Source organism: Crassostrea angulata, chromosome 10 (assembly GCF_025612915.1).
Source record: "Crassostrea angulata isolate pt1a10 chromosome 10, ASM2561291v2, whole genome shotgun sequence".
NCBI lineage: Eukaryota > Metazoa > Mollusca > Bivalvia > Ostreida > Ostreidae > Magallana > Magallana angulata.
In genome coordinates, this window is record NC_069120.1 from 13,149,442 (window position 1) to 13,174,759 (window position 25,318).

At 34.6% G+C, this 25,318-nt stretch overlaps 4 protein-coding genes across 5 annotated transcripts; 2 read left to right on the forward strand and 2 right to left on the reverse strand.

Moving 5' to 3' along the window:
- Positions 1-4,018: 4,018 nt before the first annotated feature.
- On the reverse strand, positions 4,019-5,668 carry LOC128164913 (uncharacterized). Its single transcript, XM_052829008.1, has one exon. The coding sequence runs from the start codon at positions 5,666-5,668 to the stop codon at positions 4,019-4,021; it is 1,650 nt and encodes a 549-aa protein (XP_052684968.1).
- Positions 5,669-6,365: 697 nt separating this feature from the next.
- Positions 6,366-13,206, reverse strand: LOC128166157 (la-related protein 7-like). 2 transcript variants are annotated; one of them, XM_052831140.1, is made up of 12 exons: positions 13,060-13,206; positions 11,801-11,879; positions 11,068-11,168; positions 10,856-10,936; positions 10,509-10,673; positions 10,238-10,346; positions 9,302-9,980; positions 9,020-9,135; positions 8,127-8,227; positions 7,533-7,677; positions 7,332-7,429; positions 6,366-6,602 (listed from the first exon to the last, which is right to left on the reverse strand). In XM_052831140.1, exons 1-12 carry the CDS (start codon positions 13,141-13,143, stop codon positions 6,528-6,530), a joined length of 1,833 nt encoding a protein of 610 aa, XP_052687100.1. In that variant the 5' UTR covers positions 13,144-13,206; the 3' UTR covers positions 6,366-6,527. The 2 variants fall into 2 exon arrangements, with proteins under 2 accessions (XP_052687100.1, XP_052687099.1); XM_052831139.1 differs by having other exon boundaries at positions 7,317-7,429.
- A 161-nt stretch (positions 13,207-13,367) lies between these two features.
- On the forward strand, positions 13,368-18,130 carry LOC128164914 (putative ZDHHC-type palmitoyltransferase 5; the record flags this gene model as incomplete). The annotated part of the gene is made up of 9 exons (XM_052829010.1): positions 13,368-13,587; positions 13,848-14,094; positions 14,194-14,323; positions 14,964-15,142; positions 15,306-15,545; positions 16,043-16,125; positions 16,404-16,496; positions 16,653-16,759; positions 16,978-18,130. Coding segments are annotated over 9 exons (1,776 nt in total), but the record flags the coding sequence as incomplete, so codon positions are not given.
- A 2,745-nt stretch (positions 18,131-20,875) lies between these two features.
- Positions 20,876-23,035, forward strand: LOC128166767 (uncharacterized). The gene is made up of 4 exons (XM_052832129.1): positions 20,876-21,026; positions 21,301-21,393; positions 21,550-21,656; positions 21,875-23,035. Exons 1-4 carry the CDS (start codon positions 20,957-20,959, stop codon positions 22,349-22,351), a joined length of 747 nt encoding a protein of 248 aa, XP_052688089.1. The 5' UTR covers positions 20,876-20,956; the 3' UTR covers positions 22,352-23,035.
- The last annotated feature ends 2,283 nt before the right edge of the window (positions 23,036-25,318 follow it).

Sequence of the window (25,318 nt, forward strand, 5' to 3'; positions counted from 1 at the left end):
AAATATTGATATATTAAGACGTTAAGTTCCAGTGAACTGCAAATAAACCCATCAACAGATTCAAATAGATCCATCTACTATAGGCTTACGGGTCTCATCGCTCACCTGAACCAAAAAACATCAAATTTATGTAAAAGGAAATATCATTTATGTCTAAAATTGTACATAGGCAATTTACTTTTGAGTTTGCGTTTACATTAACCGATCTTTCCGGTCAACTTTACATGAATCAGCCATTATATTTCGCAGCTGACTTTCAAACTGACAAAAAAGGCAATGCACTATGAAAATTTGGGACCATATCAACGCACTTTGAAAAAAAATGTTCAAAGTGGAATAAATTTGGGACCAAGTTAACGCACATTGAAAAACAAAATTCAAAGTGCGTTATGAAGGTACATCAACATTTTTTCTTATTCAGACACTTAACGCACTTCGAAAAAATATGTATAAACCACAAATTCTTGAATTGAATTTCTAATTTGTTGATAGTAGGGTAATATGTTAACACTTCTTAATCTAATTCACCCCTGCGAATGTTATTGTCATTTAAATTTTAGACCACGTGGTTTTATTTGACCCTTTCAGTTTTGCAGTAAAAATTGTGCCTCCTGTTTATAGTCTATTTTATAGAATCTAGGTACTTGTTGTCAAATATAAATTCTAGACGTATATTGATTTTAAACTTTATTTTCATTAATTGGTGGATAGCCATATTTGATGCTTGTGGTGTGCAATACTATGTTTTTAAAAAAAATAATGGGTGAATGTTTTGCATAAAAACTTAGTATATCGAGCCATTTCCAAGGAACATTCTGCATAAAATAGTATATAGTCTCTTTCACTATTGATGTTATTACGAGGTCAGGCGCGGATCGAAAATTAATTCCTAGGGGGATCTTTACTACACATGTTAATTGTTGAAACAGCAGGGGAAAAAAACTATTTTTTGTATTGTCACATTTATTTCTAGAACACATTTATGATTTTATTTAGCAACCCAATGTTTATATTTTTTAACCACTCTACAATTGGTTGAACACGAACGATAACTCTGTTCTGAATATCATCGTTTAATTTTAAAAATAACCGATGGTGAAATAAGACATACATCTGAAAAGATTTTGATGTTTTAACATAAATAAAAGTAGGATATGATATGAAAATTGACCAGTACTTACGTATTTTGAGAATATTATCGGAACCCTTATACTTCCGCTCGAAATTTCACAGGAACTGAACAAATCTCGGTGAAGTCTCGTGAACTTTCATTCGAGCACCTCTGGATTTATTACATACTTAGCAACGATAAAGAAAACATTCCGAACACATTCGCAGGGGTGTAATTTACAGTCTTTGAGAACGGGGATGGGGGAGAGGGTTAACCAAAGACACAGCTCATGATTTAATTGATTACACAGGTCGAGACCACTATATTTTGTGACGTCTGCATAAATTTGCATACTAAATTAGCCATCTGTTTACTTTTACCGACAAACCAATCAGGTGAATGAGTTGCAAGGCATTGTGGGCTACTACAAGTTTCAGTGTATACAAAGCGTATTGAAAATATATACCATTTTGAATTGTCCTTTGGAAACTCATTATGAATGATTTTTCAGAATTTATGAAATTAATATGGACAGTTATGTCTGAACTTCAATTTCTATGCTCACATTTAAAAAGTATTGCATATGAGGACTTATATTTAAATACCCCATTGTCACTGTTCAAAAGAGAGGTACGTCCTATAGAACTAGAAGCAGCGAGTACCGTTTTTTCACATGATATCCCATATTTAAAGCAACATTATTAGAATGCGCGTTGATATTTTCTTCAGGGACATTCATCAGATTGCTTCACGGACAAAATACTATATGCTGCACAGCTTGCGCTTCTGCGTTTGTATATTTGTGCATTTCTACTACCGTGGCTATTCACGTATGTTACAAATGTACAGTTACCTGTATTTATTTCTAGTGCACAATGATAAAGTCACCAATACACAACTGTGCAGTTTTTTCTTATCAAAACCTGTTTGTACTTGTATGCGTATGTTTGTCAGTCGTTTGATACTGATCATTTTTGAAGCAACAATTGATCAACTAAAACAACAGTATTTTTCAATGTGAGCATGGAACAAAGTTAATGGTACGTAATCTTTCCTTCTTTACTTTCTAAAGTAAAAATCAAGATGTACAAACATTCCGGCAAGCAATTAAATATTGTGAATAAAACAGACAAAAACCACGTGCGTCTGTTGAATCGTAAACACGTTGTAGACCGTCATGCATTGCAACTCATTCACTGGATTGGAGAATCTGTTTGACGAAAATATTGTCACGTGCTAAATAATGCTATCCATATAAGGTAGTGTACCCGACCTGTTACAGGAAGAAGGTCCCCTATCCCTCATCCTCCTTCCAAAAAAATGATATTAAGCAACTTGGAGTAAACGTTTAAGGACGGAAAAAGAAATGCGGTTTGTTTTCAATGGAGTACATGGATATTAAAAAACGTGTTGACCAAACAATAATTTCTCCAATGGTATGTTAAGGGGAATGTGTGGCCATCTTGTACATTTGAGGATAAAAATGTAAACATTTCTTGAACTGGTTTGTTCAAAACATATATCTAATTGAGCTAAACAAGATTAAAACAGCATTTATTGAAAATAAAAATATCAATTATTTCGACCAAACGCCAAACTATTTTTTTCCGAAGAGCATTAATATGGACGATATCAGCGCACTTTGAAAAAAAAAAATTCCAAGTGCGTCGTCTTGGTCCCAAAATTATCGCACTTTGATTTTTTTTTCGAAGTGCATAATATTTCAATTTGTGTTGTAACATACGTCTCTATCAAATACTAAAAAAATAAAAATTTTGAACATGCATAATTGACGACTCTTTCCAAAACTTAGTTCCAAATAGTGTATATTTATCGTAGTAGTACTTAAAGAGCTTCAACACTTGGGAAATACTGATTTAGACTGATGTATGTGTACTAAAATCTTTATAGCAATTCGATGTCTTTTATTTTATAGAGTGGGTCTGTGCTCTATATTTCTGTCATAGTCAAATTAAGGTCTAATAAAAATACTTGGAGTAAAGGTCCATACATTAGAAATATTGTTTTGTATACCAGCAACTAAACTTTTTCAAAACTTTATAGAAGTATTTAAATAAGTGTCCAAAGTCACATACAATACTTCTATAAACCACTTTGTTGTGAATGAAATGGCTCAGTGGTTATCGCAGTAGACTTGATATGCATGTAATCTTATTAGAAATGGAATTTTAGGTTAAGAATTCAATAGCACCAAAACTCAAGAATATATTTTTGTTTTCCTTCTTCTTGGCAAATTAATCAAACTGACCATTATTGTATTGTATTATCTATAAACTAGATTGAAATGGGAAAAATCATGAAATTCAAATTATATTTTATGATTAAAACAATGGGCACTTCTGCCATCTTCTTGTTTAACCAAACTTGGGTAAAGATATTCTTCTGAAGAAAATGGTCGCTTAATGGTGATATAGAAACAAGAAAGTAATAAACAAATTGGCTCTAAATTAAGATGAAATTCTGAACAGTTTGGCGTAATGCCAACGATAATGTACGAGTAGGGACTGTCACAATGTGTCCCGACATATTTGGACAAGAGATAGTCGTTGCTTCTCAACTTGGTCATAGAACGTAGTGAATGAGTAAACACATAATACCAGATTTGTTATCTTATGTTTTAATATTACAAATCTAACCGTGACATAGTGACATGTAACTTAACTAACTACATCAGTAACAAAAAGGTTATAGGATTAAATACTAGTATACAAACTATCACTAGTAGGTTGTAAAATTATACATTGTATATTAATTGTTGGTAGGGTACTTTTTTTAGTAAGACTCAGTCTTCAATTTCATTTTTATCCTTAACACACTCTTCACTTTCATTATCATCCCAAACAAAGTCTTCATCATCATCAATATCGTCGCGACATATTCTTCTCTTTAATCGTCATCATCCGCTACACATTCTTCTTTTTCATCATCCGCTACACATTCTTCTTTTTCATCATCCGCTACACATTCTTCGCTTTCATTTTCATCAACAATCAGCTCATACACTTTAACAACTTGCGTATATTCTTGATACACATTGTTGTTGCAAAACACGGCAAATCTTGCACGCGCATGGTCAAACCTTATACTTTCGGGTCTAAAATTAGAATCGACCTCTAGGAAGTCTCTGCATTCTTGTCCATTTTCAGAAATCTGAACGATACAATTTTCACCTTCTTGGAATGCATACACATTGCCATAACGGTCTACGTCTATCCCATGATAGATACGGTATGAATATGGATCTTCTGACTTCGAGTGCTTGTAATACGGAGGTTTTCCTGTCAAATCCCTACAAAATATTTCTTGGCGATTACTGTAGTAAATGCACTGACCATCTGACGAGAGTGCTAGTTCGCTTCCACGCTCGGTCGTTCCTTCGATGACTCGCAAAAGTTTTCCATTCTCGTTAAAAATAAGTAAACCACTGCCTTTTTTATATGGACAGGACAAGCAATAGAACTTGTTTGCGAAATACCGAAAGGCTCCATAAGCTACGTCAAAACTGATGTCGCGAATATGCTGCAATTGGTCATCGTGTATAGCATATTCCATGATTATTCCTTGACTCGACTTAATAAAAATTCGATCACGTTCATCTGAACAAATTCTTTCGAAAGCATAAGGTCTTTCATCACTTTCCAATTCAATTAGAGTGCGCATTTCTTCGCCATCACGTAACATTCGGAATTCGCCGTAAGATATAACCAATACCGTCCCGTCCGACAGAAGACATCCATCCCTCATATCCGGCATTTCCTCTGCATACTTAGCTATTTCTTTTGCTGCCAATTTCGCTGGGTCAGTCTTCGATCCTAATAGTAGTGCATCATCAACTCGCATACTACCTTCAAATGACTTCATTTGATCTTCTATTTCAACAATATTAGTTTGATCAACATCAATTTCGTTTAGTTTAGCAATATATTCGATATCGCAAAATGCATCAACATCTTTGTTAATCTCGCAAGTGATTTCCAATTGTTTTCCGTGCAGTTTTTCCAATCGTTCCAAATGTTTTTGAATTTGAAATTTTACTTTTGATGCGGTAACGAATAGTTGCCTGGGTGTTCCACACTCACAGACGGCAGTCAACAAATTCTCTGCTACCGACAAAGTATTCAAAAAAGCCTCTAAATGTATCCGTGATGATGAAAGGTACTTCAGTTCTTTCTCCTGTGTTTCTTGTAGTTTACTGTTGAAAACGTTGTGCATTTCTTGAATCTTGCTCAGAATTTTGCCGGTAGCAGACGAGGCGGTGTTTCGCAATCCGGAATGCTTCTTTTCAAGGCCATTGACCCCCATTACTATCGGAGCCAGAGCTGAATCTACCTTTTCTGTAACTGATTGAAGTTCCAATATGACATCAGTATTGTTAGATGAGGCTTCAGTGGTCTTCGTCTGCACAACATCAATAGGCTGAACCTCAGAACACGTCTTGTGCTCAGTCGCCAAGCAAATCTTGCAGCACAACAGCTGATGCGATGCACAATATTTCTCCAAAATTTCATTAGGGTGAATGACACATTTGTCATTCATATCTATGTTTTCTGTTATTGGATTCTTCGAAACAGTGTGCTTCTGAAAACCTTCAATGCGCTGATGCATGTACGAGTAACACGTTTCGCACAAACTTTCTCTGCAGTCTTGACAATGGTATACAGCATCCTTATCCTCTGCAGCCCTTGAGCAGGGAACACATTTAGTGCATCCATTTTTGGCATTTAAAAGCTTTTCCAGTAGATCGTTGCGAGGAAAGGATCGCACCCAGTCTTTCAGTAAGATGTTTGAATTTGGCGCCAATATGTCATCGTCACAAACTGGACATTTTGCTGACCTACGTAAATTCTTTTCCTTGTCAAATTCTGACCATGCTGAAATAATGCAATTTTCACAAAATGTGTGGAAACATGGCAAACTTCTAGGACACGCATAATTCTGTCTACAAACTGAACACTGAAAATTTCGCTCCCTCTCCGCTCTCGACTCCATCGTGAATAGCAGCTAAGCTAAGATTTCTGGCAATGCGCCAAACATCATAACCATTGGGATAGGTTAGGTTGAGTTCAATGTATAAAGCCGGGTCAGCCGTGTTAATAGCATTTCACGGATGTGTGATTCTGTAATGTTGTGATATGAACATTCTCCAACTGAATAAATTGAACTCGCTTTTATCTGTTTATAATAATTATGACATGCGCGGGCGAGATTAATAACATCACAGAAAACACACATAGTATATTCTTTCTTCTTTATTTAATACAGGCACAAAACAGCACTACTGTTCATTGAACACATTTATGAAAAATTTAAATTATACTCTATTAATGATAACTTGTGACAGAGTCATAAATGTCTCTGCTTGTGATCACTGATGATGGAGTTCATTTTGAATTGTTCACTCATCTTCTGAGAAACGGATGTGCACTCTGTCCATGTTTTCTTTGTTACGTTTCTGAGCGCGATCTATTAACTGTCAATCAAAAAGAATCAAGTCAATAAACAACCATTCAAATAATAAATCAAATGAAAGAAATAAGTGAACAATCTCACATACTCAACTTTCCCATATTACTTGACCAGCGCAACACAAAGTATCAATTGTTAAAAGGGGCATAACTGCCAAACAAATTGTCAAATCGATATTAATTCGGATACATACACATATTAATTAATCATACATTACCACCTTACTTACTTCAAATTTTTATGCAATTGATATCAGGGATTACAAAGGAGTTGTGCTGACAAGCTGTTTTGGCAGTACATGCATATTCAATGGTAAAAATTCTACATTCAAATCTTTTCTTGTTATTTATTAAATTACAGAATTTACTTTCACAAGGGGTTTTGTTATACCCCTGTAAAACAGTTACTATATAACTCTATACGAAAAAAAGTCCAGCATTTTGACGGTTGGACTGGAACTGTTGGATTGGAACTGTTAAAATCGACTGTTAAAAAAGACTGTTGACTGATGACGTCACATTCCACAAAAACATGTTATTGATTAAAAGGGGTATAACAAAACAGTTGTTGACAGTGTCTCGGGGCAACAGTTGATCTGTCGGAACGGCTCGCAAACTGTTGCCCGCAGCCTGCAACAGTTTGCGAGCTGGTCTCACAGATCAACTGTTGCCCTCAATACTACACATAATCTATAAAGCTTGTTTATCTGAATGTTTACCGGTACTTCATTCACCTTCTTCTGTCCCCGCTTTTCAGACTTTTTCTGTTTACTCTCATACTTCTTCATCTTGTCAGCCTTAAGTTTGTTCCAATACATCTCTTCATCTGTGCCTTTATGGCAAAAAGGAAATCAAAATTTTTATAAACCTACCATTACAATTTGCAAGATTCCTAACTACAGTATTTCTAAACAATAATAAGATATCATTTTTACCTGTAAGTAGAGTGAAGTGATAGTGAGGCCAGGAGTGACCTATGACCTTTGTAGCACTATCAGTGTCCTTGAACCTGACAAAGCCTTCCTTCTCCCCCTCCAGCACATCTACATAAGCCACTGCTGTCTCTGGACCCAGGTCTGTCTGTAAAACAATAGGTACTCCATGCTGTATTATAGGAACTGCACCCGATACATTCACTTTGTACTATATATAGAGAATAATAGCTACCCTTCTCCATATCACATCGTTTATAAGCCTGAGACATCAATATGAGTCAGGGAGCCAAAGGTCCATGGGCTGATATTAGTTGAGGGCTGATATAAAATTTGATGTGGTAAAGAATATGAATCATTATATGTGTATTAATGGTATGCTTAGTAATAACATGCCATTTACAGTTACTTGAAATATAACCACTGCTGAGTTTGCTCAGTCATAAATACATGAAAAATATCGCAGCGATGTGTACTTTGTGTACTTTTAGGTAGTGGTATAGTACCGTATACTCTTTTACTATGAAAAAAATATGTAACATCAGGTGTCTATGGGTGATTGATAAATAATAATTCCCACGGGTTTCTTCATCTTACCTTTAATTGCTTTCTGTACACTGGACATTCACTTGACAAACGAACAACTGTTCCTGGCATCTCTACTGTCGGCTTCTCAGGCATTGCTTCTTGCGTATGTTCTGTGAACAACAAATAAAAATATTCAGGCTTAATACATGCGCTTTCTCTCATATTTATTATGCCGACTGTTGAATATACTGACGTGCTTTGCTATAAGTAGCTGTGACGTTCAAGTGTTGACAAGTCCCTAAAAATAATCACCGGAAAAGCAAGCGTTTTTTTCTCTTCAAATTAATCAATTGATTTGATTGTTTATTTAATCAACAAGTTGTTGTACAATAAAAAGTCAACAAAGGTTTATGTTCTTTTCAAGAAATGAGAGACGTTTGGCCTTACCGAGAAAACTCGAAATGTTTAGCAGACGAAATCTCATTTTTTTTCTTGAACATTCTTTATCAAGCGGCATTTAAAAAAGCGTTTTTGTGATTCTCATGTAGAATTTCTTTGAAAAATGTTCAATCAATTTACAAATTACCGTCAATAATGAAGTGTTTTTGGAAAAATGAATAATTTTAATTGCTTGATGTAAGTCGTATATATATCTACGTTTTATATTTATAAATACCGTCGGTTATAATAACGTCTAATTTAGCGTAGCGGTAACGCATTGGGCTTCAAGCTGGAATGATTTTAGCGTTGTGAGTTCGAACCCCGCTGTCGGCGCTTGAAAGGTTTTCGTTGAAAATATTTGTCGTGCTCTATTTCGGCATATTATGCTTACGCTATATAAATCCTTTGTTACTATGTGAAAATAAATAAGTATTGAATATATAGTGACAAACTGACAGAAGGCATAATAATACCTTTTATTAGAATTGTTCTGAAATGGTTTTAAAAGAATTGAACAGTACCTTTGTTTTGCTCTGATGAGTCTTCCATTTTCATCTGCTTTAGATTTTGTTTAAGATTTTTCATACTTTCCTTTTGCAGATTTAAGTATTCTTTTTTCAGATAGAGCCATTCCAATCTGTTATCAAAAGGTTAATATGTGTATCATTAATAATCTTTGGTTTAAAATAAATCATCATCGATTTCAACATTAAAGTCATTTGCAAAGACCATTTTCCAGAAGCTGTTGTATACATGTAACTAACTTATGTATACATGTAACTAACTTATTGAAGAAAACTTACTTTGGGATCACTCTTAGCTCTGGTAGGCCTCTTTCTTTGTGCTTCTTCTTTCTTTTCCTTTTCTCTTTCTTTTTTGTTGGGGTCCCTTTACTTGTCTCTTCACTTTGACCACCAGAGGTAACTTTCGGTAACTTTTTAGGTGAGCTATAACAGTCACTCTTTTCATCAGCTCTCCTTTTCCTCTGCTGATCCTCACACATTTTAGATTCAGACTCAAAAGTTCCCTGCTTTGTGCCTTTAGTTGTTGAAGAGTTATCTTCCCCTGAGGTTTTTTCTCCTTTTTTATCCCCCACTGTGTCAGTCTTTCTCCTCCTCTCATTCTCAGTTCCACTAACATCACCCGATTTACTCACATCCGACTCACTAGCACTCGTATCTGACATGGACTTCTGCTTCCTTTTCTTACCCTTCTTTACACTGTTTGACTTGTCCTCACTGTTCCCACTCTCTCCCTCTGTCCTCTGACTGACCTCCCCCTCCGACTCCCTCCGCTTCCTCTTCCTTTTGACTGGCCCCGTGCTGTCCCCCTGACTGTCCAGTGAATCAGTGCTCAGGGTGTTCCTTCTTTTCTTTGGTGAGATGTCCGAGAGATCCGTACTACTCTCACTGGCCTTGCTTCTTTGTCTCTTTCCTCTCTTCAATTTGGTTGCATCAGGTAATTTATCTTCTATATCATTGTCTGCAAATCAATTTTTCATCATGTTATTGGCCCTTAATAAATACACCAATTCTATCTATAGAGTTAATCAGGGTTACTATCAATAAATACATCAGTTATATGTATATTTTGCAAAAAAAAAATTGCTTAGGGAAATTTGCAATACCTGTAATATTTGCAAGTGAAATGCAGCTCTTAATACAGAGTCTAGCTCTTCATGCTGGACCTAATTCTATCTGACTAGATCTTTTTTTTCTATTTATAGTGATAATGCTTACCTCCTATCTCTTCTAACTTTTTCTGCATGCTGACCAGTTGTTTGTTATACCTGGGAAACATTCCAGGTGAAAATCTTTCCCCAGGTCTAACAGGTGGGTTATTGAGCTCCTAATTATAAACCAAAAACAAATGCTATAGATGTACTCAGTACAATACCAGTAGTTTTATCAGATTGGAAGAAAAGACATAAATTTTATTAAAATCATATAACAGTCCATCCTCTTCCTAATAAATAATAATATATTACACTAATTTTTTTAATAGTATCACCTGACATGCCCGCTTTGCAGCTTCAACAGAATCAAACTCCACAAATGCAAACCCTTTCTTGTCACCGGTGCTTTTGAACTTTGGTATGCTGATATAGGTTATGTTTCCACTTGGCGAGAACAGTTTTCTCAGCCACTGGTGATCAGCAGTCTTGGGTAAACATTCCTAGAAATTGAAAAATATGAAATATAGCTGTATTTTGTGGCATTGTTATCACACACATTTTATTTACATGAAACAGTTTCTTTTTATGGAATTTGTTCATGTGGATTTTTTCTTGGGGGTGGGGGTTACCGGTAAAAATGTGGTTTTTGTGTCATGAATACTTCAAATCATGTATTACTTACAACATATACTGTTTTCTCATCTAAATCTTTTAACTCCTGAATGGGTGTTTTCCTTTTCACTTTAGTTTTATCTTCATTAAGCTTGAAAATAAAAACAAACCAAACAACATAACCAAATGTATTATATTTTTATGGATACAGCATGCATTTCATAATCAAATGATTTTAAAATACACATACATGTACAAACAGTCCAATATGTCTACAATTACCTCAAAGAAGTCTGAATGTGAAAGAGCTTTTCTTATTTGGATTACATCCTTTGTAAGACTTGATATTTTCTTGAATGTCAAGAATGTCTCGATGTCAACATCTGTAAAAAGACAGCTTCATGTAGACACACAGCAGTATAAATACAATCTGACAGAGTACATTGTACATGTAATAGATAACAAATAGGACAAAAAAAATTATTCCAGAATAATTTAATTCTGGTTGTAACACGCTTTCTGATTGGCTAAAAAATTATTTTATATCGTATAAAGAATGTTGCCTACGTCATAGTAAGACTAACGTCAAAAACGTATCAATACGCCTGACATTACGTTTGAATTTTGTATAACTTTACGTCATTTTAAAGGTCAAATGACCGTTTTTATCTACAATCAAGAGAAAAATAATTAAATTATAAGCAATGAATTAAATATTTATTAGTTTTATACGATATAAAATGGTTTGAAACAGTTTACGCTTTTTTTATAAACCGCTTCGCGGTTTATAAAGCGTAAACTGCCTCAAACCATTTTATATCGTATAAAACTAATAAATATTTAATTCATTCCTTAAATATATTCACATACATGTAATTTTAAGTACCATTCAAGTATACGAAACACTATATATATATAAGTACATTTATTGTATCTAAATTTCAACTGGATATCGGAACAAAAAGCAAAAACATGTACTGATACTTTTCATTTCCATAGACAGCATTATACTTACAGCCATTTTCTGATGACTGAATCAAGTTTTTCATAAATCTGTCCTTTGCCAAATTTGAGTCACTGAAGTAAAATTCCATCTAAAACATTAGATTAAAGAGTTCTAAATGTAGTTTGCTAGAGAAATATACCTACTGCAAGAAAATAGTAAAAAGAATTCTAGAATGTAATACAGTAAAGAGTGTTTTCCACTGGCATAGTTTTTTATGCATGTCATATTATTTGTATACTATATTAAACAATTTAAATGTTTGTGCCAACCAGTATATACAAGTTACATATTTAGCGGAAATTTTATTATTCACTTGCTTTAAATATGGGGTATTGTCCTGTGGCTCATTTTGTAAAGATAATTCGCCTCCTATGACAATTTTACTGTTCATGATACCCCAATAAAAAAAGTTATATATAAACTATGCATGGTAGTGACAGCACATGTAATTACAAATACAAGTCTATGAATAAAGTTGGGACTTATTACAAAGATGCATAGTTTGTTCTTATCATACTGACTGATAGCAGAGCTCGTGGAATTTTATGTAAGGATGATTAATCCTCTGACTACATGCATTTGGTGATCCTCATCCAACTTATATCAAATAAATTAAACCCTCACCTACTGGGTATATCTAAAAATGTAATACAAGAAACGTGTTCAGCAGAGAGAGGGCTCGCAAGTGCTCGCCAAAGTTACTGTTGCAGGTATAGGAGATTTTGGCGAGTGCTTGCAAGCACTCGCTCTGCTGAACACGCCTCTGGTATGCTATCATTTTGTCATTCTCAATTTCTTCAGCCTATCTTACAAGGCTCAGGATATTTTTAAGCAAAAATGCCAGAGAAGTGGTGATTGGTAATCCTCATAGCAATAAAGACCAATGCTATTTTCACACTAAACTTAAAGAACTGCTCAGTGATATTCATTATGATAACCTTTCTCACAAAATCAGGGTTCCTAAACGTTAGTTTAATAGTGGACATAGAAACCAGTGGACACAAGGCCCTGACCAGTGCTGACATTGTGAATATTAAGATTATTTAGTTTGGTGAATATCTGCATGAAAATTGGACTGGGACTAAATTTTTTCACCAACTACCGTCGTGCAAATAAAGCTAAGTTTTGTAAAGACAATTCAAAAGTTAAACATTCATTTTTTGTTTTGTTTTTTTTTTATAATGGGCCTTTCATTGGAAGGGGGGGGGTATTGTTTAAATAAATATTTTGTGTGGGGACCAATGGTTCCACAAAAACAATGAAATTACCTGCTCCCTTATTTTAGCCTGAACAGCTTTCATTCGTTTCCTTTTCGCTGTACCGAGCTTTTTCGGTTTTTCTTCAACCTCCATGTCTGCACAGTTAATTTTTCCCTCTGAACAAAATGAAAGTAGAAATCAGCAGTTAAAATTTTTCTGATTGGATACCGGGTAATCCACCAATCAAAATGTACGACACAAATTATATTTACATTTCGGATTACCTCGGTTTCCGAGAGAACTCAGCTTTTCCTTCCACGCTACAATCGGGTGCAGAGCATGCACTGGTAGTTAGAAAGAGAGTGAAACTGTCATAAAGATCTGCAGACGGAGATACCTTTGGGAATGCAGGCAATTTGATAATTTCCGACCCTGATTCCGATAATTATCCGAAAGTTGTCTACCCGGGAGAGGTTGGTCCAGGGGCGGGGTATGGCAGCCAAAAATTCCAGCTCCTACAGTCAGCCATCAGTAATTGTGCTGTCCCTCTGGTCCACCAACTCATTCAACAGGAGCCAGGCCTAGTCCGGGAACAGGGTACGAGAAGTAAAACATGTAATTCTGTTGCTGAATTTTATCTGTTGGGTCTAACACTGTACTGTATAGATTTCATCCATTGAAGCAAAACCTATTTGGTTATCTGTTGAATTTCTAATTGTTAAAATGACCCAAGATTAAGTATATCGATCTTAAAACATTTGTGTCAAGCAATATTCGCACCTGGGTAATCTCGCAATTTCAATTGAAATCATTGGAAACATGCCTTAAATATTTGGATAATCTATTGATCTTTTCAGGTTGGCATGGGCAAACAGCACTTCACAAAGCATGCCTATGTGGAGACTGGTCCGTTACCTACTTGCTGCTGGAGGGAGGTGCAGACCCCAACGCCAAGAATGAGTTTGATGAGACCCCCGTGCATTACTCTTGTAAGAGGGGTTTGGCTCAGATTGTGCACCTTATGGTGCAACGCGGAGGAAATTTGGAGGCTGTGGACAAAAATGGAAAATCTGCAGCTCACCATGCAGCCCAGACTGGGAGTGTGTAAGAACTGTCTTAGTTTAAAACATCAAGGGAAAATTTTTTTGTCTTACTGAGAGTAAATAGACTTCCAGTGAGACAAATGTGTTTTTTTTCTTTCAGGTTTGTCATGAAGTACCTGGACATGAATGGTGTGAACTTCAATGCAGTGGACAAAAATCTTCAAACTGCATTACATATATGTTGTGTTCATGGGCATGTAGATGCCTTCAAGTTTTTAATCAAAGCTGAGGTAATCTTCATGAAACATATTTTAGTGAGGAAAAAAAGATGCAGGTAGTTTTGCTGTCAGTACATGTACCTGTATTTGTATGCATCAGCATGATGAACACACAATTTTATGAATTCTGTTGCTAGATGTCAAGTCCAGTTACATAATATTACATGTATTATAGTGTAGAATATTTTCTGTATTCTTCTTTTTTCTGAAATTTCCTCCATCAAAAATTACAAATAATGATTTTGAAAGTGTGAAAATTTATGATTACAAGATCTTTATGTTCACCACAGCAGGTTTGTCTCTAAAAATTCACAGTCTAGGACGAGGCTCTCCCTCCACGTGCTTCAAATAGTGCTAGTCAAAATGAGAGCATACATCAGTTTTTTTTTTATAAAAATATGGTACGGGTAAATTTTAATTCATTAAGCAAAACAACTTTGTGGATAATATCAATCAATTTCCATCCCCTACAGCAGACGATGTTTGTTTATGTTTTAAATCGGCGTAGTAACACAAAGTGTAAGACAGAAAATTATCATACTGCTGTCTTACATTGGACAAACCAATCTCACATCAGTGATAATGCGAGAAAACCCTGTCACAGAGTAAACTCTTTAATTGGTGAAGACAGACAATATAAAATCAATTTCAGAGAACAACCCTGACCCAGGTAGATGGGGATGGGAACACTGTCCTCCATATTGCTGCCAGGGAGGGACACCCATACTTATGCTGGGAGCTCTTGGTGGTTATGGGGTGTGGCCCACTGCATCTAACAAACCGTGAGGGCTTCACTCCAGTAGAGTTAGCAGCGCAAAGAAATAAATATGGGTGAGTCTAATGCACAAAACTTTAATGCATTTTTTTTCCATAATAGTTACAGTATTTAAGTTTGATTCTATTTTAGCTTAGAATGTATATATAAATTTACTTAAATTTATTAGTTTTTGTATGAAATATGAAATGCAGTTATGATGCAATTTCCTTTTTTTAGCCACATAGAGATCACACCCATTCTTCAATGGTTGGCAAAAAAGGACAAAAGTTACATTGTGCGAGGACCAGTTTTCACCTGGTGGTGGCTCCTGTTTATGCCAGCTGTTCTGTATTCTGTGATAGCTCTCACCAGCTATTATTTTCTGCCTTCTCACCAGGGGATGGTATACATTGCTGGAATGATTGTGCTCATACTTAGTTTGTTGGGACACAATCACAGAATGAATCATGTTTGTAGGTAAGTACATGTTACATGTACATTCTAATGATGATGTAATTGTAAGTACGTGTTACATGACTGTACACTCTAGTGTTGATGTAAGTATACATTATATGCACAATCTATTGTTGATGTAAGTAGATGTTACACTTACATTCTAGTGTTGATGTAACATGTTAGAACATGTTACATTTACATTCTATAGTGTTGATATAAGTACATTTTACATGCACATTCTAGTATTGATGTAAGTACATGTTACGTTTACATTCTATATTGTTGATGTAAGTACATGTTACACATACATTCTAGTGTTGATGTAACATGTAAGTACACATTTGCATTCTATATTGTTGATGTACGTACAAGTTACATTTATATTCTAGTGTTGATGTAAGTACATGTATATGCTACATTCAAGCTGAGCTCAGTGTGTTGATTTTTGTTTAATCAATACAATGTTGTTTTACAAATTCTTTTCATTTCATGATTTGTTGAATTCTACACAATTTCAGATGGCCAGATCCTATGTTTGCTGGGACATTCTTTGCTGGATTGCTCCATACAGCCATCTTGCAGATATTTTATCTGATACCAAGTATCCTTATTTTGTTGTAAAAAATATTGTTAAACTGTGGAAAAGACCACAAAAAATGACATTTCCAAAATTGTATTGTTTGGCTTTTGTTGTTTTATTTTGTTGGAATAACCCTCGGAGATATGCGTGTCTCCAATGATACCTGCATTGAGTCAGAATAAGCCTACGAGTGTAATGATGAAGTTTGGTTTACAGTAAAAAAAAAAAAAAGGGGGGGAGACAAAGAAATCTGAAACACAATATGTCGATGTTATTTATTTTGCCTTGACCATTTCCAGATTACAATGAGTATCCAGTTTTCATTGTCATGGCTACTCTCCTAGGACTGAATCTATTTTATATGTATTACAAAATCCTAAGAAGTGATCCAGGTATGTATTTTCTTTTTCAATAAGTTCAATAAATGATAAAAGCAGTCAATGATTTTTTGTTTAAAATACTGTTGATAACACTAAAACTTATTATTAGAGATGTTTAACAAATTTTGTCATTTATAATGTTTATCATTTATAATGATTATGTTGAAGGAGCTGCTAAAGAATCAGTACGAGATCAAGAGAGCGGTAAATGTATGACACTTGTCGACTTGTGTGTTCCCCAGAGAAAGGTTGATCTTTACTGTCCTGTCTGTGAGGTAAAGATTTCTAAATTCAGTCCAAGTGTTAATACAGTGTATATGATAAATCTTTCCGATATAACTATTTTTTATTACTCCACTACTAATTGCACTGAAGTGTATACAAAAAAAAAGATTTTATAAAAATGATTTATGTTCGATACAATTTTTGTTGGAAAATATTGCTTTCTTATTCTGTTTTATTATTTGTTGGTTTTATTTGTTCTGTCTTACAGGTTGTCAGGGCTCCAAGAACAAAACACTGTAGACTGTGTGAACAGTGCTATGAAAACATGGACCACCACTGCCTTTTCCTCCTGATCTGCTTGGCCAAAAAGAACCATGCCCTCTTCTGCTGGTTCATCATCTGTTGTCTGGTTTCCATGACACTATTCCTGGTGCACTGTGCCTTGTACATTTCTAGAGCCTACTCTGATTTAACTTACAGCAACACCTTTTACACTATGCTTTGGACAGACTGTTGGGTGCTGAGTTTGATCGCCATGAACGCCGCCTCCATACTGTGGGGCGTGAACCTCCTGAGGTTCCAGTTCTCGGTGGTGTCCCGGGGAATGACCACTGTGTTCATGAGTAGAACCAAAACGGCCCTGACTCAACAGGAGAGAATCGTCAACATTCTATACTTCCTGATGGGAAGGGAGCCTTTTGCTGAGGATCCGTTAATTTGCTCACAAAACACACACACTGTCTGAGGGCATTATGTTTTTTTGATCTGTTTTTACAAGCTTTGTCTTTATTATGTAATGTATGGTATTGTACATGTATGTACTAGTATATTTTATTGTAACCATGATCTTGTGTCATGTAAACTGAGATCTCTTCTGTATGATGTTGTTTGATAATAAGATTATTTCTCTCACTTTTCTGATACCCCGGTAATCTGATTATTACAATCAACAACAAATGGATTACAATCCAAAAGTGAGAAATCTGCAGGTGTTTCATATCTTTTTTTTTATTTAAAGAAGCCTTTTGCTTTTATATGAATTAGATAATAATTAGAAAGCCCATGCCAATAAATGCTAATTTTACTTTAAAATACATTTGTACAACAATATACGGGTTTTGTAGTTATTCACAATCATATGGCCCTATTTATAAGGACATTGCATTTAATTAGCATATTAACCCATTTTAAGAAAGTGTATTTCTCCATTGGTTATTACATACTTATAGTATGGTGCCTTTGTTGTTACTTTACCTGTCAATCAATTATTTAATGTAAATTTTTATTTTAGTTATGATATTTATTGTTAGAGTAAATGTTTTTGTCCAATATCTACATTGTATGACACAATCTTGTGTAAAATTTCAGAATTCCAGATTTAAAATTTTTTATTATTACAATAATATATTGTGCTTCAAAAATTTGTGTTGCTGTTTGAAATTTTAAAACTGTTTATATACCAAAATATAAATCATAGTTTTAGGATTGAAATTTAATTTCTTTGAAATATTTTAATTAGAAAAAAGATAACGCATGCATTCTCACTTCAGGGAATACTGAGCAGGTGCTTGCTCTGCCCAACTGGATTACAATCAGATTCTGAAGATCCGTATTTTGATATTATGATAAAAATGTGAATTGGGAAGGAATTAATAATCCTTCAAAGGCTTCCCAATGTTGTTTCAAGACTTTGGATGGTCAGTCTCCTATGGACCTAGTGGTGTCCAATCAGTATTTTGAGAGCTTTCAAAATATGTCAATTATTTACATGGGTAATTTAATTTTTTCCTACGACGATTGCTACTTTCAAAGACTCTACAGATCACTAAAGAGAGCATTTTACTGTCCATATTTACTCTATTTAAATCTCCAACTGATATATTCATTTTGAATAGAAACACTATTTTAAATGATTTGAAAGTTTGTCCTCAGTCTGTGTGCTCTGTTACTAAACCAAGATAAAACTACCAGTATTTCAATGCACCTCGCAATAGACTAATAATAACTTTAGAAGGTTTAAACTAGACAATGATCTAAAGTGGTTGTTCTGGGTGGAGGAATGGGGTTTTGTTCTTTTTCTTGCTTGTATTGTTAAGGAAAAAATTAGGGAAGGGGTTATGGAATGGACTGCCTCCTCCTGTAAACAAACAAAAAAAAAATTAAAAAAAAAAAAAAATAAGAGGCCTATGGGCCACATTGCTAACCTGAGCATCAATAGACATAAAATCAGTATCAAAAAGAAAATTATGGAAAATGTAGTCTTAACAGATCCTGTATTCTAAAAAATCTATTTTTTTCCTGGATATTATGTTCCATCATTGATCCCTTATTGTCACAGTATAGTCATTTTACATATTGAGCGTGACAGTTCTCAAGAAGATCTAAATCAAATGGGATAGAAACCTACATCAAACTTGTGAAGCTCAAGAATTGTCCAGAAGCCAAGTCTAAACAATTTTAAGAACAAAAATATGTCAAAATGCTTGTATATAAGTAAAACCATATATTATAACATTTGAGTTTTGGTGCAGTGTGAATTTAAAATGGTTTCCTTTGTAAAATTGGACCCACCCCCTCACCCCATGTGGCTCCATCCTACTCCTGAAAAATATGATTTTGACAAATTAAAATCTAAACTATCTAAGGTTGCTTTCACTAATGTTGCACCTTTTCTAAGAAAATTGGTTTTTTTTAGAAAAAGATTTTTCTCAATATATTCCTTTGTAAAGATTTAACCGGTCCCCAATGTGCCCCTACCCTACCCCCAGGGATCATAATTTGGCCAAACTTGAATCTACCTTATCTGATGATACTTCACACAAGTTACAACTTTTCTTGCCAGTCGTGTTCTGAGTAGAAGATTAAAAGTAAAATTTCTCTTTATATCCCTATGTAAAAAGTTGACCCCCCCCCCCCAATTGTCTCCCCCATTTACCTCCAGGGACCATTATTTGAGTAAACTTAAATCTTCACTACCGGTATTTGAGGATGCTTCCATGCAAGTTTCAGCTTTTCTGGCCTAATGGTTTTTAGTAGAAGATTTTCAAAGAATAACTCTATATACGTATTTCTATGTAAAACTTCGACCTCCCCATTGTGGCCCCATCTTACCCATTACCATAATTTGAACAAACTTGAATCTACACCATCTGATGATGCTTCCACACAAGGTGCAGCTTTTCTGTCCAATTGGTTGTTAAAAAGTTTAAAGCTGCTTGGTCCGATTTTATATCAAATTTTATGGACGCTTTTAAAACGATTGTTATGCTAAGTATATGTACATGTATAATAAAAGACATTGCATTAGTTTTCCCGGTCAATTAAGCCTTTCAATGAAGAAAAATACGTACAAAATTTGCTAACAAGACAAACGACATAAAAGGGTACCGCGTTATTTGCCTCATGTTAAAGTTCACTCATGACGAGGAGACGGGTATGGTTGTATTACGACTTTGTCATCGCTTTGAATAAAGGTCGAAATGATCAGACAAATTACAAATAAACGTGTACGTTTTGTTCGCTAATATTTCTGAAGTTTGCTTTCTTTACAATCGATGCATAGCATGCGGGTTGAATGACCTCAATCATTCTGGGGACGAAACCAAACGGTTTCTTTTTCTAAACATTCTCGTGATGCATTTTGGTTTGCTTTTTCGTTTGCCCAAAAAGAAATTATTTTTATTTACTTTGAATATTTCTAACTTTGAAAGGAGACTGATTCTGCTGGTGTAAATAGGAGAAAGTCCATAACTTTCTAAGATAAATGGTTTGTATGGAAAAAATTTGATACTGTAATAACAAATAAATCGGACCAAGCAGCTTTAACTCTATATACTCCTATGTAAAACTTCGACCTCCCCATTGTGACCCCATCTTACCAACAAGAAAACCGGAGACCATGATTTGAACAAACTTGAATCTATGTGATCTGAGGATGCTTCCACACAAGTTTCAGCTTTTCTGGCCAAATGGTTTTTGAGAAAAAGAATTTTATATTGTTGATGTAAGTACATGTTACACATACATTCTAGTGTTGATGTAACATGTAAGTACACATTTGCATTCTATATTGTTGATGTACGTACAAGTTACATTTATATTCTAGTGTTGATGTAAGTACATGTATATGCTACATTCAAGCTGAGCTCAATGTGTTGATTTTTGTTTAATTAATACAATGTTGTTTTACAAATTCTTTTCATTTCATGATTTGTTGAATTCTACACAATTTCAGATGGCCAGATCCTATGTTTGCTGGGACATTCTTTGCTGGATTGCTCCATACAGCCATCTTGCAGATATTTTATCTGATACCAAGTATCCTTATTTTGTTGTAAAAAATATTGTTAAACTGTGGAAAAGACCACAAAAAATGACATTTCAAAAATTGTATTGTTTGGCTTTTGTTGTTTTATTTTGTTGGAATAACCCTCGGAGATATGCGTGTCTCCAATGATACCTGCATTGAGTCAGAATAAGCCTACGAGTGTAATGATGAAGTTTGGTTTACAGTAAAAAAAAAAGGGGGGGAGACAAAGAAATCTGAAACACAATATGTCGATGTTATTTATTTTGCCTTGACCATTTCCAGATTACAATGAGTATCCAGTTTTCATTGTCATGGCTACTCTCCTAGGACTGAATCTATTTTATATGTATTACAAAATCCTAAGAAGTGATCCAGGTATGTATTTTCTTTTTCAATAAGTTCAATAAATGATAAAAGCAGTCAATGATTTTTTGTTTAAAATACTGTTGATAACACTAAAACTTATTATTAGAGATGTTTAACAAATTTTGTCATTTATAATGTTTATCATTTATAATGATTATGTTGAAGGAGCTGCTAAAGAATCAGTACGAGATCAAGAGAGCGGTAAATGTATGACACTTGTCGACTTGTGTGTTCCCCAAAGAAAGGTTGATCTTTACTGTCCTGTCTGTGAGGTAAAGATTTCTAAATTCAGTCCAAGTGTTAATACAGTGTATATGATAAATCTTTCCGATATAACTATTTTTTATTACTCCACTACTAATTGCACTGAAGTGTATACAAAAAAAAAGATTTTATAAAAATGATTTATGTTCGATACAATTTTTGTTGGAAAATATTGCTTTCTTATTCTGTTTTATTATTTGTTGGTTTTATTTGTTCTGTCTTACAGGTTGTCAGGGCTCCAAGAACAAAACACTGTAGACTGTGTGAACAGTGCTATGAAAACATGGACCACCACTGCCTTTTCCTCCTGATCTGCTTGGCCAAAAAGAACCATGCCCTCTTCTGCTGGTTCATCATCTGTTGTCTGGTTTCCATGACACTATTCCTGGTGCACTGTGCCTTGTACATTTCTAGAGCCTACTCTGATTTAACTTACAGCAACACCTTTTACACTATGCTTTGGACAGACTGTTGGGTGCTGAGTTTGATCGCCATGAACGCCGCCTCCATACTGTGGGGCGTGAACCTCCTGAGGTTCCAGTTCTCGGTGGTGTCCCGGGGAATGACCACGGTGTTCATGAGTAGAACCAAAACGGCCCTGACTCAACAGGAGAGAATCGTCAACATTCTATACTTCCTGATGGGAAGGGAGCCTTTTGCTGAGGATCCGTTAATTTGCTCACAAAACACACACACTGTCTGAGGGCATTATGTTTTTTTGATCTGTTTTTACAAGCTTTGTCTTTATTATGTAATGTATGGTATTGTACATGTATGTACTAGTATATTTTATTGTAACCATGATCTTGTGTCATGTAAACTGAGATCTCTTCTGTATGATGTTGTTTGATAATAAGATTATTTCTCTCACTTTTCTGATACCCCGGTAATCTGATTATTACAATCAACAACAAATGGATTACAATCCAAAAGTGAGAAATCTGCAGGTGTTTCATATCTTTTTTTTTTATTTAAAGAAGCCTTTTGCTTTTATATGAATTGGATAATAATTAGAAAGCCCATGCCAATAAATGCTAATTTTACTTTAAAATACATTTGTACAACAATATACGGGTTTTGTAGTTATTCACAATCATATGGCCCTATTTATAAGGACATTGCATTTAATTAGCATATTACCGGGTAACCCATTTTAAGAAAGTGTATTTCTCCATTGGTTATTATATACTTATAGTATGGTGCCTTTGTTGTTACGTTACCTGTCAATCAATTATTTAATGTAAATTTTTATTTTAGTTATGATATTTATTGTTAGAGTAAATGTTTTTGTCCAATATCTACATTGTATGACACAATCTTGTGTAAAATTTCAGAATTCCAGATTTAAAATTTTTTATTATTACAATAATATATTGTGCTTCAAAAATTTGTGTTGCTGTTTGAAATTTTAAAACTGTTTATATACCAAAATATAAATCATAGTTTTAGGATTGAAATTTAATTTCTTTGAAATATTTTAATTAGAAAAAAGATAACACATGCATTCTCACTTCAGGGAATACTGAGCAGGTGCTTGCTCTGCCCAACTGGATTACAATCAGATTCTGAAGATCCGTATTTTGATATTATGATAAAAATGTGAATTGGGAAGGAATTAATAATCCTTCAAAGGCTTCCCAATGTTGTTTCAAGACTTTGGATGGTCAGTCTCCTATGGACCTAGTGGTGTCCAATCAGTATTTTGAGAGCTTTCAAAATATGTCAATTATTTACATGGGTAATTTAATTTTTTCCTACGACGATTGCTACTTTCAAAGACTCTACAGATCACCAAAGAGAGCATTTTACTGTCCATATTTACTCTATTTAAATCTCCAACTGATATATTCATTTTGAATAGAAACACTATTTTAAATGATTTGAAAGTTTGTCCTCAGTCTGTGTGCTCTGTTACTAAACCAAGATAAAACTACCAGTATTTCAATGCACCTCGCAATAGACTAATAATAACTTTAGAAGGTTTAAACTAGACAATGATCTAAAGTGGTTGTTCTGGGTGGAGGAATGGGGTTTTGTTCTTTTTCTTGCTTTATTGTTAAGGAAAAAATTAGGGAAGGGGTTATGGAATGGACTGCCTCCTCCTGTAAACAAAAAACAAAACAAAAAAAAACAAATAAGAGGCCTATGGGCCACATTGCTAACCTTAGCATCAATAGACATAAAATCAGTATCAAAAAGAAAATTATGGTAAATGTAGTCTAACAGATCCTGTATTCTAAAAAATCTATTTTTTTTCCTGGATATTCTGTTCCAACATTGATCCCTTATTGTCACAGTATAGTCATTTTACATATTGAGCATGACAGTTCTCAAGAAGAACTCAATCAAATGGGATAGAAACCTACATCAAACTTGTGAAGCTCAAGAATTGTCCAGAAGCCAAGTCTAAACAATTTTAAGAACAAAAATATGTCAAAATGCTTGTATATAAGTAAAACCATATATTATAACATTTGAGTTTTGGTGCAGTGTGAATTTAAAATGGTTTCCTTTGTAAAATTGGACCCACCCCCTCACCCCATGTGGCTCCATCCTACTCCTGAAAAATATGATTTTGACAAATTAAAATCTACACTATCTAAGGTTGCTTTCACTAATGTTGCACCTTTTCTAAGAAAATTGTTTTTTTTTTAGAAAAAGATTTTTCTCAATATATTCCTTTGTAAAGATTTAACCGGTCCCCATTGTGCCCCTACCCTACCCCCAGGGATCATAATTTGACCAAACTTGAATCTACCTTATCTGATGATACTTCACACAAGTTACAACTTTTCTTGCCAGTCGTGTTCTGAGTAGAAGATTAAAAGTAAAATTTCTCTTTATATTCCTATGTAAAAAGTTGACCCCCCCCCCCCCAGTTGTGTCCCCCCTTACCTCCAGGGACCATTATTTGAGTAAACTTAAATCTTCACTACCGGTATTTGAGGATGCTTCCATGCAAGTTTCAGCTTTTCTGGCCTAATGGTTTTTAGTAGAAGATTTTCAAAGAATAACTCTATATACGTATTTCTATGTAAAACTTCGACCTCCCCATTGTGGACCCATCTTACCCATTACCATCATTTGAACAAACTTGAATCTACACCATCTGATGATGCTTCCACACAAGGTGCAGCTTTTCTGTCCAATTGGTTGTTAAAAAGTTTGAAGCTGCTTGGTCCGATTTTATATCAAATTTTATGCACGCTTTTAAACGATGGTTATGCTAAGTATATGTACATGTATAATAAAAGACATTGCAGTAGTTTTTCCGGTCAATTAAGCCTTTCAATGAAGAAAAATACGTACAAAATTTGCTAACAAAACAAACGACATAAAAGGGTACCGCGTTATTTGCCTCATGTTAAAGTTCACCCATGACGAGGAAACGGGTATGGTTGTATTACGACTTTGTCATCGCTTTGAATAAAGGTCGAAATGATCAGACAAATTACAAATAAACGTGTACGTTCTGTTCGCTAATATTTCTGAAGTTTGCTTTCTTTACAATCGATGCATAGCATGCGGGTTGAATGACCTCAATCATTCTGGGGACGAAACCAAACGGTTTCTTTTTCTAAACATTCCCGTGATCAGGTGATGCATTTTGGTTTGCTTTTTCGTTTGCCCAAAAAGAAATTATTTTTATTTACTTTGAATATTTCTGACT